Source organism: Myotis daubentonii, chromosome 17 (assembly GCF_963259705.1).
Source record: "Myotis daubentonii chromosome 17, mMyoDau2.1, whole genome shotgun sequence".
Lineage (NCBI taxonomy): Eukaryota > Metazoa > Chordata > Mammalia > Chiroptera > Vespertilionidae > Myotis > Myotis daubentonii.
This window is the reverse complement of record NC_081856.1, coordinates 40,333,445-40,346,568: the sequence shown is the minus strand read 5'-3', so window position 1 is coordinate 40,346,568 and position 13,124 is coordinate 40,333,445. Positions and strand designations below refer to the sequence as shown.

The window sequence follows — 13,124 nt, the reverse complement described above, 5'->3', positions numbered from 1 at the left end:
TATGTTTCAATTTTTAGAAATTGATCTTTCAGAAATGTGAGAAATTTTGAGATGTTTGCTCTAACCGAGATATCCTTGATTGATCACTGGTGTTTCAGTTCATCTCCAGAGACTGGTCTGTTCACAAATAGACGCGTGTGTTTGTGTGTGTGTGTATGTGCCCGTGTGTGTATGGAGGCAGTAGAGAGAAAGATAGGTAAGGAGCATTTGAAACGGAGTCCATAGTTGAAGATCTTCATTCAAATATTTTACAAGCTGTGTGATCCTCAGTCCCCTACAGCTTCAATATGATTTCACTTATATGTGGAATCTAATGAACAAAATAAACAAAATAGAAACAGACGCATAGATACAGCAAACAGACCAACAGCTGTCAGAGGGGAGGGAGGTTGGAGGCTGGGTAAAAAAGGTGAAGGGATTAAGCAAAAAGAAACCACAAAAAAACTTGTAGACACAGACAACAGTATGGTGATTAACAGAGGGAAGGAGGGGTGAGGAGAAGATCGAAGAGGGTGAAAGGGTGATAAGTGGTGATGGAAGGAGATGATGACTTTGGGTGGTGAACACTCAATACTATATGCAGAAGATGTATTATAGGATTGTACACATAAAACCTATATAATTTTATTAACCAATAAATTCAATAAAAATTAAAAACAAATTTTAAAAAATTATAGCAACATTACCACCCACTCATGTTTTCTGGATATTAAAAAATAGATTTAGAAGTACTTTGTAAATGAAAAAATACTTTGTGTGTGTATATATATTTCATAACTAGATTAGTGTGCACCTGTAAAAGTTATTGCTTAAATAATAAGCAAAATAGGAGCACTTTTAATTGAGGACAAACCCCATAATTGGACATCTTAGTTTATAAAAAAAATTAGTTGTTTAAAATTTTATGTTATAGAATATTTATTTTTGTGTCGTTTAAAATGTGCATTATCACATGCTTATTTTGTATTGTTCTTTTGTGACATGTTTACTCATGTCAAAAAAGAATTCACCAGTTAAAAAAAAACTTCTTAGTGTATTTACATGCCTATTTATTGATAGTGGTATGTGTACAGAAGGGAATAGAGGGAGTTGGGGCTAAAAGTTGAGGTAAAGCCCTAGCTCTAGACTTGGCTCAGTGGATAGAGCTTTAGCCTGCAGACTGAAGGGTCTTGGGTTCAATTTTGGCCAAGGGCACATGCCTGGGTTGTGGGCTTCATCCCCAGTAGGGGGCGTGCAGGAGGTAGCCAATCAATGATCCTCTTTCATCATTGATGTTTCTATGTCTCTCTCTCTCTCTCTCCTTTCTCTCTGAAATCAAAGAAATATATTTAAAAAAAAGTTGAGGTAAAAGAGAAGGGGTTGAAAGGGATGCATCTGTTAAATAAATGAAATGGTTTAGGAGCAATTAAAGATCAAGAAACATTAATCATCTGTATCAGTGTGTTGGTTTTTAAAATTTGGATTACACACTTCTAGAACATTTTTTTTTGTAGAAAGATGGATGCACCTGGATATAGAATAATCCAAGATTTTATCTAAACCAGAACTACTCAGTGAGAAGGGAGGGTGATCTGGGGTATTGTATTCGTATACTACTGGAGCCTCCAGGAAACAGCCTTTTCTGAAGAAAGCTATGACCACCATTATTGAAATCAATGAATAATAATCGATAAAGTCTCACTGGCGTTAGCTGTGTTTTTTGATTAGCGGGAATGTTGATATTTATGTGTGCTGCTTACGTGATTTTTAATTGATAGGGTCCTCCCCCCTTTAAAATTACACAAATAATCAGGTAGTCACTACGTATAGCCTTTAAAAAGGGACATTATTAACTTTTCTTAGAAAAATACATAAATGGAGACATTTTAAAATTAAATAAGACATTAAGAAGATTTCCACATGTTTCTTTAGAAGAAGTACAGCATTGTAAATGCAGGCAGTAAAAGCTCCGTGGCCTCTCGTCTTTTTATTGCTTCATGGTATCAAAGGAGATACCACTTATTTTGAGAACGCTCTTGGCCTATGCAGCAGCTTGAACATTGAAGAGACCCATAGACTCTGTTGCCGGAGTTATTTCTTTCCCAGGGAAGGAGGGGAGGGCTGGAGAATGCATTACCTCTCTTCCTTTCACCTGGTGGTAGCATTGAGACGAGACCTTGCCCCCATTTTTATGACTTCGACTTGATTGCTGGCAGCCAGATGTGCTGAAACTCCTGACGGCAGCATCTATTCATGGCGTGATTTTAATAGGCTTAGAGAAATATGAGTAGAGTACATGAAAGCAGTCAGCTTCACACTTCAGCTGGGGAAGCCCCAAAAAGCTCACTGCTGTTTGGAATTCTTGCTACAGTCAGGAGAAAGCCGAAAGCTGCTCGGGCACTGAATCTTCTACGACTGAATTAGAAGAATAATGACTGTACAATTAACTATCAACCTCTGCTCATTTAAGCACAGTTTTTACAGAGCTCAGGAGAAATATGGAACTTGATTGGCATGTTTTTATTTGACAGCGTGTGCAAATAGATGACTTTAAAGACAGGTGGTAAGGAAAAATAAAGAGAAGAGAGAGAGAGAGAGAGGGGAAAAAAAAAAGAAAAGAAAGAAAATGCAATTTGAGACATTGCGCCAGGTCTGCAATTCTGTTTTATCTCATTTTCATGGGGTTTTTTCATCCCCACCAAATATTTTACAAAATGAGCTTTTTGGACAAACGCTGAATAATACAAGGTAAGTAAAGCTAAACTGTATTTTCTTTTAGTGTTGGTATTTTCAGAATACTAATCTTATATGTCTGTAAAAATTGTCCTGTATTAAAATGTGAGCATCACCAGGGTGTTGTCTTTTTAATCTGAAACAGACAATTTTATGTAGTGTTCTTAATTGATTTTAGGAAGGAAAGCAAGCTTACTTCAAAGCACAGAAAGCATCTTAAATTTAACTAGGTTGACCTCTGAATCATGCAGGCTGTTTCATGATTTCATTTTCTAAGAAATAGAAGGATTAACTTAAAATGCCTGACATCTTTCTCTTTGTGATCATGGCAGTTATTATATTGCATATATGGGGATGGGGCTGAATAATCATGCGTGATTTGCTGGAAAAGGTGAATTAGCAGTTATGCATGCTCTTTGTAAAACATGCGGAAGGTGTTTTCTAGGTCTGAGATATTTCTCTATGCAGGGATCAATAATCACCTTTAAACAGGCTCTATTATGGAACTGCTAATAAGGCTTTTTATTAGATTGGCTAGTTTGGAAGGATGCTTTGTTATAAATTCTATTGCTTTCAACCTGATCTTTGCGTGTGTGTGTGTGTGTGTGGTGAAGGTTGTTAAATTCTGAACATATGTTTTAGATGGTTTCTCTAGCTTATGGTTTAAAGAGATAGCGTATAGAAGAATGCTTCTAAAATGCAGTTTTGTCATCCAGTTTTCTCCTCCTTTAAGTTGCTTGTCTCTTGAGAATTTCTAATGTTATATACCCAGTATAGAAATAAAAAGCTCATTTTAACTAAATACGTGTGGGGAAAGACTGAGAAAGAAACGATAATGCATTGAAATCTTCTGGAAATCGAGGGAAAACTGATAGTGCACAGAATATTGAATGGTTTTGCAGTTCTCTTCCTTTTAGGGTCTTTGAACAATGTGAGGCAGCCTGTTTTAGAGATGAAGAAATACCTAATAGCAGTATATGTTTTGATTTAACAAACGTAAAGGAGGCTTTATAAATTTCTAGGCATTTAAAACATTTACTGATGATAAATATATCTATGACCTTTCCATTGAATATGGAGCAGCATGTTTCCTTTTAATAAAATTTCACATCTTTCCCCAGTGCAGATCTGTTCAGTTAACTAATTCTATTTTTTTTTAATAATTTTGTTTTCAGACTAATGTAAAATATATAGCAGCATGTGAAATGCTATGATAGGTTATCTATAGTTTCAGATAGAAAGATAGTGGGTTTTCTTACTTAGCAATATAATATTTAAGTGTATGGTTTATGATAAAAATAATCTGTATTGATTTAAGTATGGCTTTCTTAAGAATTCCTTGACCCAAAGGTACTAGTAACTAGAGTTTTAGGATATGTACTCATCCCTTATAAATACTTTCCATATTTGATTTCCCTTTTTTTTAATGCCAGGAATTTATGTGTTTAAAAATATTTAAGAATTGTGCATAGTATGGAATTAATTTTAAAGTAAATGTCACTAGGTTTAAAATATGAGAATATCTATTTTTTGAGGGAATTATGTGCACCCCTATTACTACACATTTGCTTTGGCCACAAGTTTCTTTTAGCACAAGTTGTCATGCTTATAATTGTCATGCTCTCATTATTAACAATCTGGAATTTTATGCTGTGGTAATTAAATATTAAATTGTGGAGTTTGTAAGGATTCTGTAAGACCAGTCTTATTTAACTTTTTTTAACCTAAATAATCTGAAACAATCAATAAAGAATTTATTCTGTTTTAGGGGGGAAAAACCACTTCCTATGTTCTTAACTTGGTCTTCTAAAAACGTATGACTTTTCTTTCACATGTAGATCTATTGATCTTCATAACTAATCAAGTACTTGATTTACTTACAAAGTAAGTCAAAACCAATTTAAAAATAGCTATAATTTTAGAAGTATGAAGAGTAAAAATAAATTTATAAGAATGTACAGTTAATAAAGCCCCCCTGCACATATTTTAATGTTTTGGTTACTTTGTGTGCCGATCAGACACAATGGTCTTTTAAAATTATTATTTTGCTTAGATGAAAAAAAATATAAATACCTAAGCATCAACATTTAAAGTTAGCATAGAATCAGAAAGTAAGATTTAGACTTTAAAAAAAAATCATCCTTGAAGAAAAAAATGGAAGACTAATGACTTAGTATGTCATCAGAAGATGTTATCTTACAACTTAAAATTTTTCTAAGTAATGAGACTTTCTACTTCATGGACTGGACATTATGCGTTTGAGATCTGAAGCATCAATTACATAAGTATCACCTCTGGAAAGAGCAGTTTGGTTATTATTACATGACTAGTTCTCGTCTGTTTGGCCTAGTTGAAATGGAATATTCAGTATTTGTATCGTGACATTAATTCCACCTTTACACTGATAGACATTAACATCAGGGATTTGGACAATTAGGTTATATTTTCTTCTGAATTGCTTTCCAGGAGAAATGACTAGAATAGTACCATGTATCAGTTGTAGACAACGTGTTATCTAAAGAGGACCCTTTCAGGGAGTTTTCTTGAGGCTTTTTCTAGGTACCCAGTCTTATCCCTAAATCTGCAACGCAACCTTCATCAGGTTGTCAGATGATAGGGCAATTTACTTCTATGACATATTAGCAATAGAAGATTAAGATGAAAATCTCCCAAAATAATTGCTCCAAAAGCATTTCCAGATTCAACTTGCAAAGGAGCAAAGATTTTTAAAGACACCTATAACATTTTATGTATCACAAATCACTAAACTGGAGATTAATATAGATTGTTAAAGCATTTTATTACCTAATGAATAATTGAAATTTACATGTGAGTGGAAATCATTAGAATATTTTAGGCTTTTTGTTGGGAACCTTATAGTACAAAACCCTATGTTTCAATCTGGAAGTTTTTAATGTATTCTCTTATCATTGTGGATCTTGAGTACCATTGTAGGGCATTAAAGAGGTGGCAGGATATCCTGTGTTCTTTTACAGTTAAAATGAAACAACTGAAGGTCCAGCTAGAAGAAGCCACACACAGTGTCTGTGTCCTATGGCAACCCACTTGATAGGTTTTGATGAAATGCCACTTTGATTTAAACTCTGCTTATCAAGTTTTCTTACTGTAAACTCCTCTCCCCCGAAATAAATTAATCCGGATACAAAGATAATTGCTTTTATTGCCTGTAGAAAAGTCCTCAAGTATTAAATTCATTATGAAATCTAAGTTTTGCAATCTTGTCTTTGGAAGGAAACATAAATATTGGGATGCTAGAGGTATATTTTTAGTACAGTTCACTGCGTTGAATAATCAATTGCTTTGAACATTATTCAAAAGATGATGGCCATCTTTTGTGATAACATTTCTGGAATAATGTACTTAATATCTCCCAAGTGTCCCCATTTACTGATTTTTAGTAATCTTTCTTGTACCGTGAGGAAAACGTATTTTCTTCCAGATTGTAATTATTTCTTCGTCACCAAAGGTGTGAGAGTGAATTTGCTGTGCTGGTTGGCCACACAGGGGCATAATAGAACTTGATTTACTCGGAATAGGTAAAGACAGTCTTTCTCTCCCTTCGTATATATGTGCAGACTTTTATATTAAAAGATATGCAGACTTTCATTTTAAATGTAAGAGTAAAAAAACTTAGCAGACCAAAGAATATTTGGATTTGTAGTAGGTATTTTTAATTGTAAGTAAGTTAACCATAAGTTCTGGTTTGTCTGAACTAGTCCTAGTTTATGACTGCTATCTTCCACTCTTTATTATTAATAACACTTTTCTCTCTCTCAAAAGTGTTTATTGGACAATAAATTATGGAGCTGTTCTCATTATCAAAAGAAATGGAAAGCTTGAAATCACCTAGAGTAAATGGATTCTTTTCCACTGAAACATTTTCACAGTTCTAAAACAATATTACTTAAAAATAGAAATATAAAACAGTGTTATTTATTGAATTTGTAAAATAAATGCTTAATTATTTAGCCTGGTAGTGTTTTTTTTTTTTTTTTGTCAGGAATACTTAATCATTTACACAGCGTTTACTATCACTTTGGTTTATAATGAAGCCATCAGTATGTGTTCAGGATTTTTGGCTCAGACACCTGTTATTTATCATGGCACATTATTGGCTACTTTGACATTGAAATAAGAGCATGCTTACTTTTCATAGCTCTGGGAATGCAGTACTCACAGTGTGTATTGTTTGGAGTTGGTAGGAGTGCAACACAATCAATATGTCATGATGGGAACATATTTTATAAACAATCTGTATTCTGAAGTTTAGAGCCACCCAGTAGTCTGATACATGTGCATAGATGCACACAACATGCGTGTATTATGCATGTATATAAACCTTGTTAAATGTATAATAATTATAAATATAAAAATTATATACTATCTACATAAAAGGTTATCTTAAGTATATATTTCTAATTAAAATGACTTAATTCACAGATATGTATATAACTACTATTTTTATAGTCTAGATCAGGGGTCCTCAAACTTTTTAAACGGGGCCAGTTCACTGTCCCTCAGACCGTTGGAGGGCCGGACTATAGTTTAAAAAAAACTATGAACAAATTCCTACGCACACTGCACATATCTTATTTTGAAGTAAAAAAACAAAACGGGAACAAATACAATATTTGTATTTGCATGTGGCCCGCGGGCCATAGTTTGAGGACCCCTGGTCTAGATACTTAATCTGATACTGATAAATAATCTTTAAGTATTTTCCTTATTTAAATAACTTTTTATAAAGTTACTGCTATTGTTGATGACTGACAGGTAAAATGTTCACTGTACTTTTTTATTATAAACTTTTATATGATCATAAAAGATCGTAGAAAACTCAAGGAAGACAATTACTGGTAAACTCCTTTGTGTTTAATTCTGGCACTATTAACTGAATAGTAAAATGGATTCATTTCATATGTGCTATGGCTGTCTTCATATCCATTTACGAATTACAAGGATTCATATACTCAGCAAAAGAATCCCTCATGATTTGAGTTTGGCTTCTGAATTTGAGACATTTTAAGTATATCAGAGATGTGTGTGAACACTTCCTTTGGACAAACTGGAAAAAGCCATTGAACTTTAAAATTGTAGTATCTTCAAATGTAAAGGCCCTTTTCCTGCCTAGTGCTTATTATTATTATTTAATATATTTTTATTGATTTCAGGAAGGAAGAGAAAAGGCGAGAGAGAAACATCAATAGTGACAGAGAATCATTGATTGGCTGCCTCCTGCATGCCCCACACTGGGGATCAAACCTACAACTTGGGCATGTGCCCTGACCTGGAATTGAACCATGACCTCCTGGTTCATAGGTCAGTGCGCAACCACTGATCCATGCCAGCAGGGCTTGCCTAGTGTTTCGTAATCTTCGCTTTTTGTTTGTTTTTATCAGAGAATACTTTCTTCAAAAACTAACTCAATATGTAAAGCAGGTGAAAGTAGAACAGCTCTGGTTTAGAAAGTGGGACATGGGACCCACATTAGACTCCAAGAAACACAATTTTTAGCAGATTGCTTAAATCAAATTCAGGACTTCTTACTTAAACTCCTTTAAATTCTCCTTCTCATTGTGTGACCTTTGAAATGTCAGAGATAGAGGTGATGGAAAATGACAAGGACAGCTGCCATGTTCAATCAAGGATTGATTTATGCCTGACTCTTCCACAAAGAGTGGTAGCTTTACCTTGTCTAGTGTCAGGACTTGTGTTCATGCCTTGCGTTGGCTACTTGCTGGCTGTGTGATATGGTAAAGTCGCTCTACCACGAGCTTCTTGACTTAGGGATTATATATTCATTAACCCCTGAGTTTCCACACTTAGCCCTCAGGCTTCTTTCCAGTCCATGCCAGCTTCCCTCAGCCCGTAACCCAGCGGTTCTCAACCTGTGGGTCGCGACCCCTTTGGCGGTCGAACGACCCTTTCGCAGGGGTCGCCTAAGACCATCCTGCATATCAGATATTTACATGACGATTCATAACAGTAGCAACATGACAGTTATGAAGTAGCAACGAAAATAATTTGATGGTTGGGTCACAACATGAGGAACTGTATTTAGAGGGCCAGAAGGTTGAGAACCACTGCTCTACACGCAAATATCGTTCTGCTTCCCCCCCCTCCCCCACTATAAATGCACTCTGTGTGTTCTAGAACTTTATATAATTGAAATCATATAGAATATACTCTTTCACAAAAGACTTAGCATAATTTTAAACATTCACCCATGTCATTACATGTATGAATAGCTTTTTCATTTGTATTTATTCCTGAGTAGTATTCCATGATACGAATATACCACACTCTCACATACTAGTTTTTGTGTGTATGGTGTGAAGATAGAAGTCAAGATTTAGATTTTTCTGGATTGTCAGTGTTCCATCACTATTTATTGATTAGAATTAAAGACTTTCTGCACCCTATTGGATTGTTTTGTCACCTTTATAGACAATTAAATAATGGTATAAGTGAGATTCGCTTTCTGGGATATCTATTCTGTTAAGAAGATTCATTACTTTATAAAACACTTAATATGAGTGCATCACATATTAGTTTTCTGTTACCACAAGGGTAGGGGGGTTAAAACAATACCCATTTATTACCTTGCATTTCTGTAGATTAGAAGTTCCGGTGGGGTCATCTGAGCTCTCTGCTTAGGGTCTCCAAGGCTGAATCAAGATGCCAGCTAGCCTAGGCTCTTTTCTGGAAGACCATGCAAGAACCCACTTCCAGCTTCATTAAGATTGTTGGCAGAACCCAGTACTTTGGGTTGTGGACTGAGGTTCCTGTTTCCTGGTGGCTCTCAACTTCTAGAGGCCTCTTGCATGTTTTTAGCTCATAATTCTGTTCATTTTATTAATTTATTTAAAAAAAATATTTTTACTGATTTTAGAGAGGATGGGAGAGGGGGAAAGAAATAGAGACATCAATGATGAGAGAGCATCATTGATCGGCTGCCTTCTGCACGCCCCCTACTGGAGGCCAAGCTTGCAACCGGGGCATGTGCCCTTGACTGGAATTGAGCCTGGGACCTTTCAGTCCGCAGGCTGACGTTCTATCCACTGAACCAAACGAGCTAGGGATCATTTTATTTTTATAGTAATTCTTTTTAAAATTGAGATATAATGACATATAGTTGTAGGACTACAACATAATGATTTGATACATGTATACATTGCACAATGATTACCAAAATTAGTTTAGTTAACATTCATCACTGCAGTTATTTTTTTTTATCTTGTAATGATAACTTTGAAGATTTACTTTCTCAGCAACTTTTGAATATATAACACAATATTGTTAACTATAGTCACACGCTGGACATCACGTCCCTGGACTTATTTCTCTTCTAATGGAAAGTTGTAGTTTTTGAACACCTTTACTTTTACCCATTTCACCCCCACCGCCTCCTCCCTTTGTCACCCAGGTATTTCTTCTCATATTTATGAATTTGTGTAGCAGTCTTTCTCTGTCTGACTTACTTAACTTAGCATAATGCCTTCAAGGTACATCCTTGTTTATGGTTGAATAATATTTAAATATTTTAATATATATACATGCTTTATAATCATCTATCTAATAATAAATCATATTTCCTTAATCCACTATCCATCCACAGTCACTTAGCTTGTTTCCACATCTTGGCTATTGTAAATATACTACAGTGAACATGGGGGGTCTAGAGACCTTTTTGAGCTAGTGTTTTTGTTTTCTTTAGAAGTAGAATTGCTGGTTCATATGTTAGTTCCATTTTTAATTTTTTTCTTAAAAATTTTTTTGATTGATTTCAGAGAGGAAGGCAGAGAGATAGAAACATCAATGATGAGAGAGAATTATTGAACGGCTGCCTCCTGCAAGCCCTCCCACCGGGGATCAAGCCTGCATTCCTGGTGCCCTGACTGGGAATTGAACCATGCCCTCCTGGTTCATAGGTCACCGCTCAACCACTGAGCCAGCCCATCTGGGCCTATTTTTAATACTTTGAGGAACCTCCATAATGCTTTCCATAGTGGTCGAACCAATTTACATTCCCACCAGCAGTGCACAAGGGTTTCCTTTTATCCACATGTTTGAGGACACTTGTGATCTCTTGTCTCTTTGATAATAACTTCTAACTAACAGGTGTGCGATGATATCTCATTGTAGCTTTGATTTTCATGTTCCTAATGATTAATGATGTTGAAAATCTTTTTTGTGTGCCCGTCTGCCATTTATTTTCTTCTTTGAAAAAATGTCTGTTCAGATCCTCTGCCCATTTTTTAGTTGGCTTGTTGTTTTTTGTTATTGAGTTATATCACCTCTTTATATACTTTGGATATTAATCCGTTATCAGATATATTATTTTGCAGATATTTTCCTCTCCAAAGCGTGCCTCTTTATTTTGTTGGTGGCCTCCTTTGTTGTACAGAAGCTTTTTAGTTTGATGTTCCACTTGTTTATATTTGCTTTTGTTGCCTTTACCTTTGCTGTCATATTAAAAATCATTGGAAAGATTGGTGTCAAGGAGCTTACTGCATGTGTTTTCTTTAGGAGTTTTATGGTTTCAGGTCTTAGGTTAAAGTCTTTAATCCATGTGGAGTTGATTTTTGGGTATGATGCAGTGGAGTGGTTCAGTTTCATTCTTTTGCATGTGATTGCCTAGTTCTCCCAACACCATGTTGTGAAGAGTCTGTCCTTTCCCCCTTATATATTCTTGATTCCTTTGTTATAAATTAGTTGTTATAAATGAATAGTGTTTTTTTCTGGGCTCTCTATTCTATTCCATTGATCTATTTATGCCAAATGGGTGTTGTATTTTGTCAAATGCTGCATCTACTGAGTTGATCATAGAATTTTTATTCTTTATTAATGTGGTGTATCACTTGGATTGATTTGCAGATGTTGAACCATCTTTGCATCCCTGGAATAAATCCCATTTTGTCATGGTATATCATACTTTTAATGTTTGTTGCTTCAGTTTGCTAATATTTTTGTTGAGGATTTTTGAATGTATGTTCATTAGGAATATTGGTCTGTAATTTGTGTGTGTGTGTTCTCAAATTTTTTTTATCCCTATGAATTTTTATTTGCTTTTCATCGTTTACTGAGAAAGAGTGTTAAACCTTCCAACGATGATTAAATATTTGTCTGTTTCTTATAGTAGTCTGTTTTTTTTTTTTGCTTCATGTATTTTGTTGTTCTGTTTTGGATATGAATTCTAATCTAACAGTTTTTAGCAGCTGTTTCTTATGCTCAGTAAATGTGATGCTCTCTGCCCCATGGGCTTCAGTGCCTCATGCTGTGGTTGGGAGATTGTCTGTAATCAGAAAACTAGTGTGAAGCTTATTTAATATGCATTTTCTGTTTCAAGATTCTCAGCGTTGTACCATGTCCAGTGCCTTAAAATGGTGGTTTCATCTGTCTCGCCTAGTTTTATGGCAAGAAGGGAAACCTTTTACTAGCTACTCAGGAAAATGTTAATTAATTATAATAACCTCATAAGCACCCATGTACCTACCATCCCAAGCAAGAGCTGGAACCGTAACAATAATTTACATCTAACCATTTGGTTACCTCATCTCATATTCCCAACTCCTCCAGTTTATGCCAATTATATTGAGTTCCATGTTCATCATTCCTTTACTTTCTTTATATATTTCTAAAAAACTTTGTACTGTTTTGTTTATTTCCAGTTAATTTTAATTTACTTATTTTGACGGCTGTATGATATTCCATAGTGTGACTGTATCATAGGTTTTAATCCACTCTCCCATCTGTGGGATCTTTGGATTATTTCTAAATTTTTGTTGTGAGAATGCTGTTATAAACATATCTCCTGTTGTACATATGTAAGAGTTTTCTCTTGGATATATTCCATCCATATGTTCAAATTTAAGAGATAACGCCAAAGTGTTTTCCAACAAATTGGAAAGTTCAGTGAATTCATCAGTGGGAATGAAATGATTCAAGAGCCAAACATTAATTTAAAAAGTTGGGACAATTTTAACCATAGCTGCCACTGGGAGGTGCACTTGTTAATCTGGCAGCAGTCATAGAATAAGTGCATTAAATGATACACTCAGAACAGAAGTTTTTCCATCCTCCCTTCTCTCTCCTCTTCATCTCTTTTCCTCTCCACTCTTTTTTTCTTGCAAGGTATAAAACTTCTCAACATCTATGAAGGAAGACCTTTGATATAGGCAGGAGTAGCAGTGATAGAACAGGCCTGCACTGTCTAGGCATGCGGAAGGCAGCCAATCAATGATTCTTTCTCATCATCGATGTTTCTATCTCTCTATCTCTCTCCCTTCCTCTCTGAAATCAATAAAAAATATACATTAAAAAAAAGAATGCAGGTCTAGTATTTTCGTGGATAACATCTCTAGATTGCTGAGGAAAAACTGTATTGTCTG

The 13,124-nt window shown here is 35.1% G+C and overlaps 1 protein-coding gene across 49 annotated transcripts in view; it reads left to right on the top strand.

The window, feature by feature from the left end:
• The window catches only part of RIMS2 (regulating synaptic membrane exocytosis 2), a 341,566-nt gene that overhangs the window by 104,117 nt on the left and 224,325 nt on the right, over window positions 1-13,124 (top strand). For 12 of the 49 annotated variants that reach the window (XM_059671988.1, XM_059671987.1, XM_059671994.1 and 9 more), the window contains exon 1: window positions 2,606-2,727. The exons of the other annotated variants lie outside the window; for them this stretch is intronic. In XM_059671988.1, the coding sequence (XP_059527971.1) occupies window positions 2,606-2,727 (122 nt within the window). Of the gene's footprint in view, window positions 1-2,605; window positions 2,728-13,124 lie in introns of those variants that run through there. 49 annotated transcript variants of the gene reach the window in all.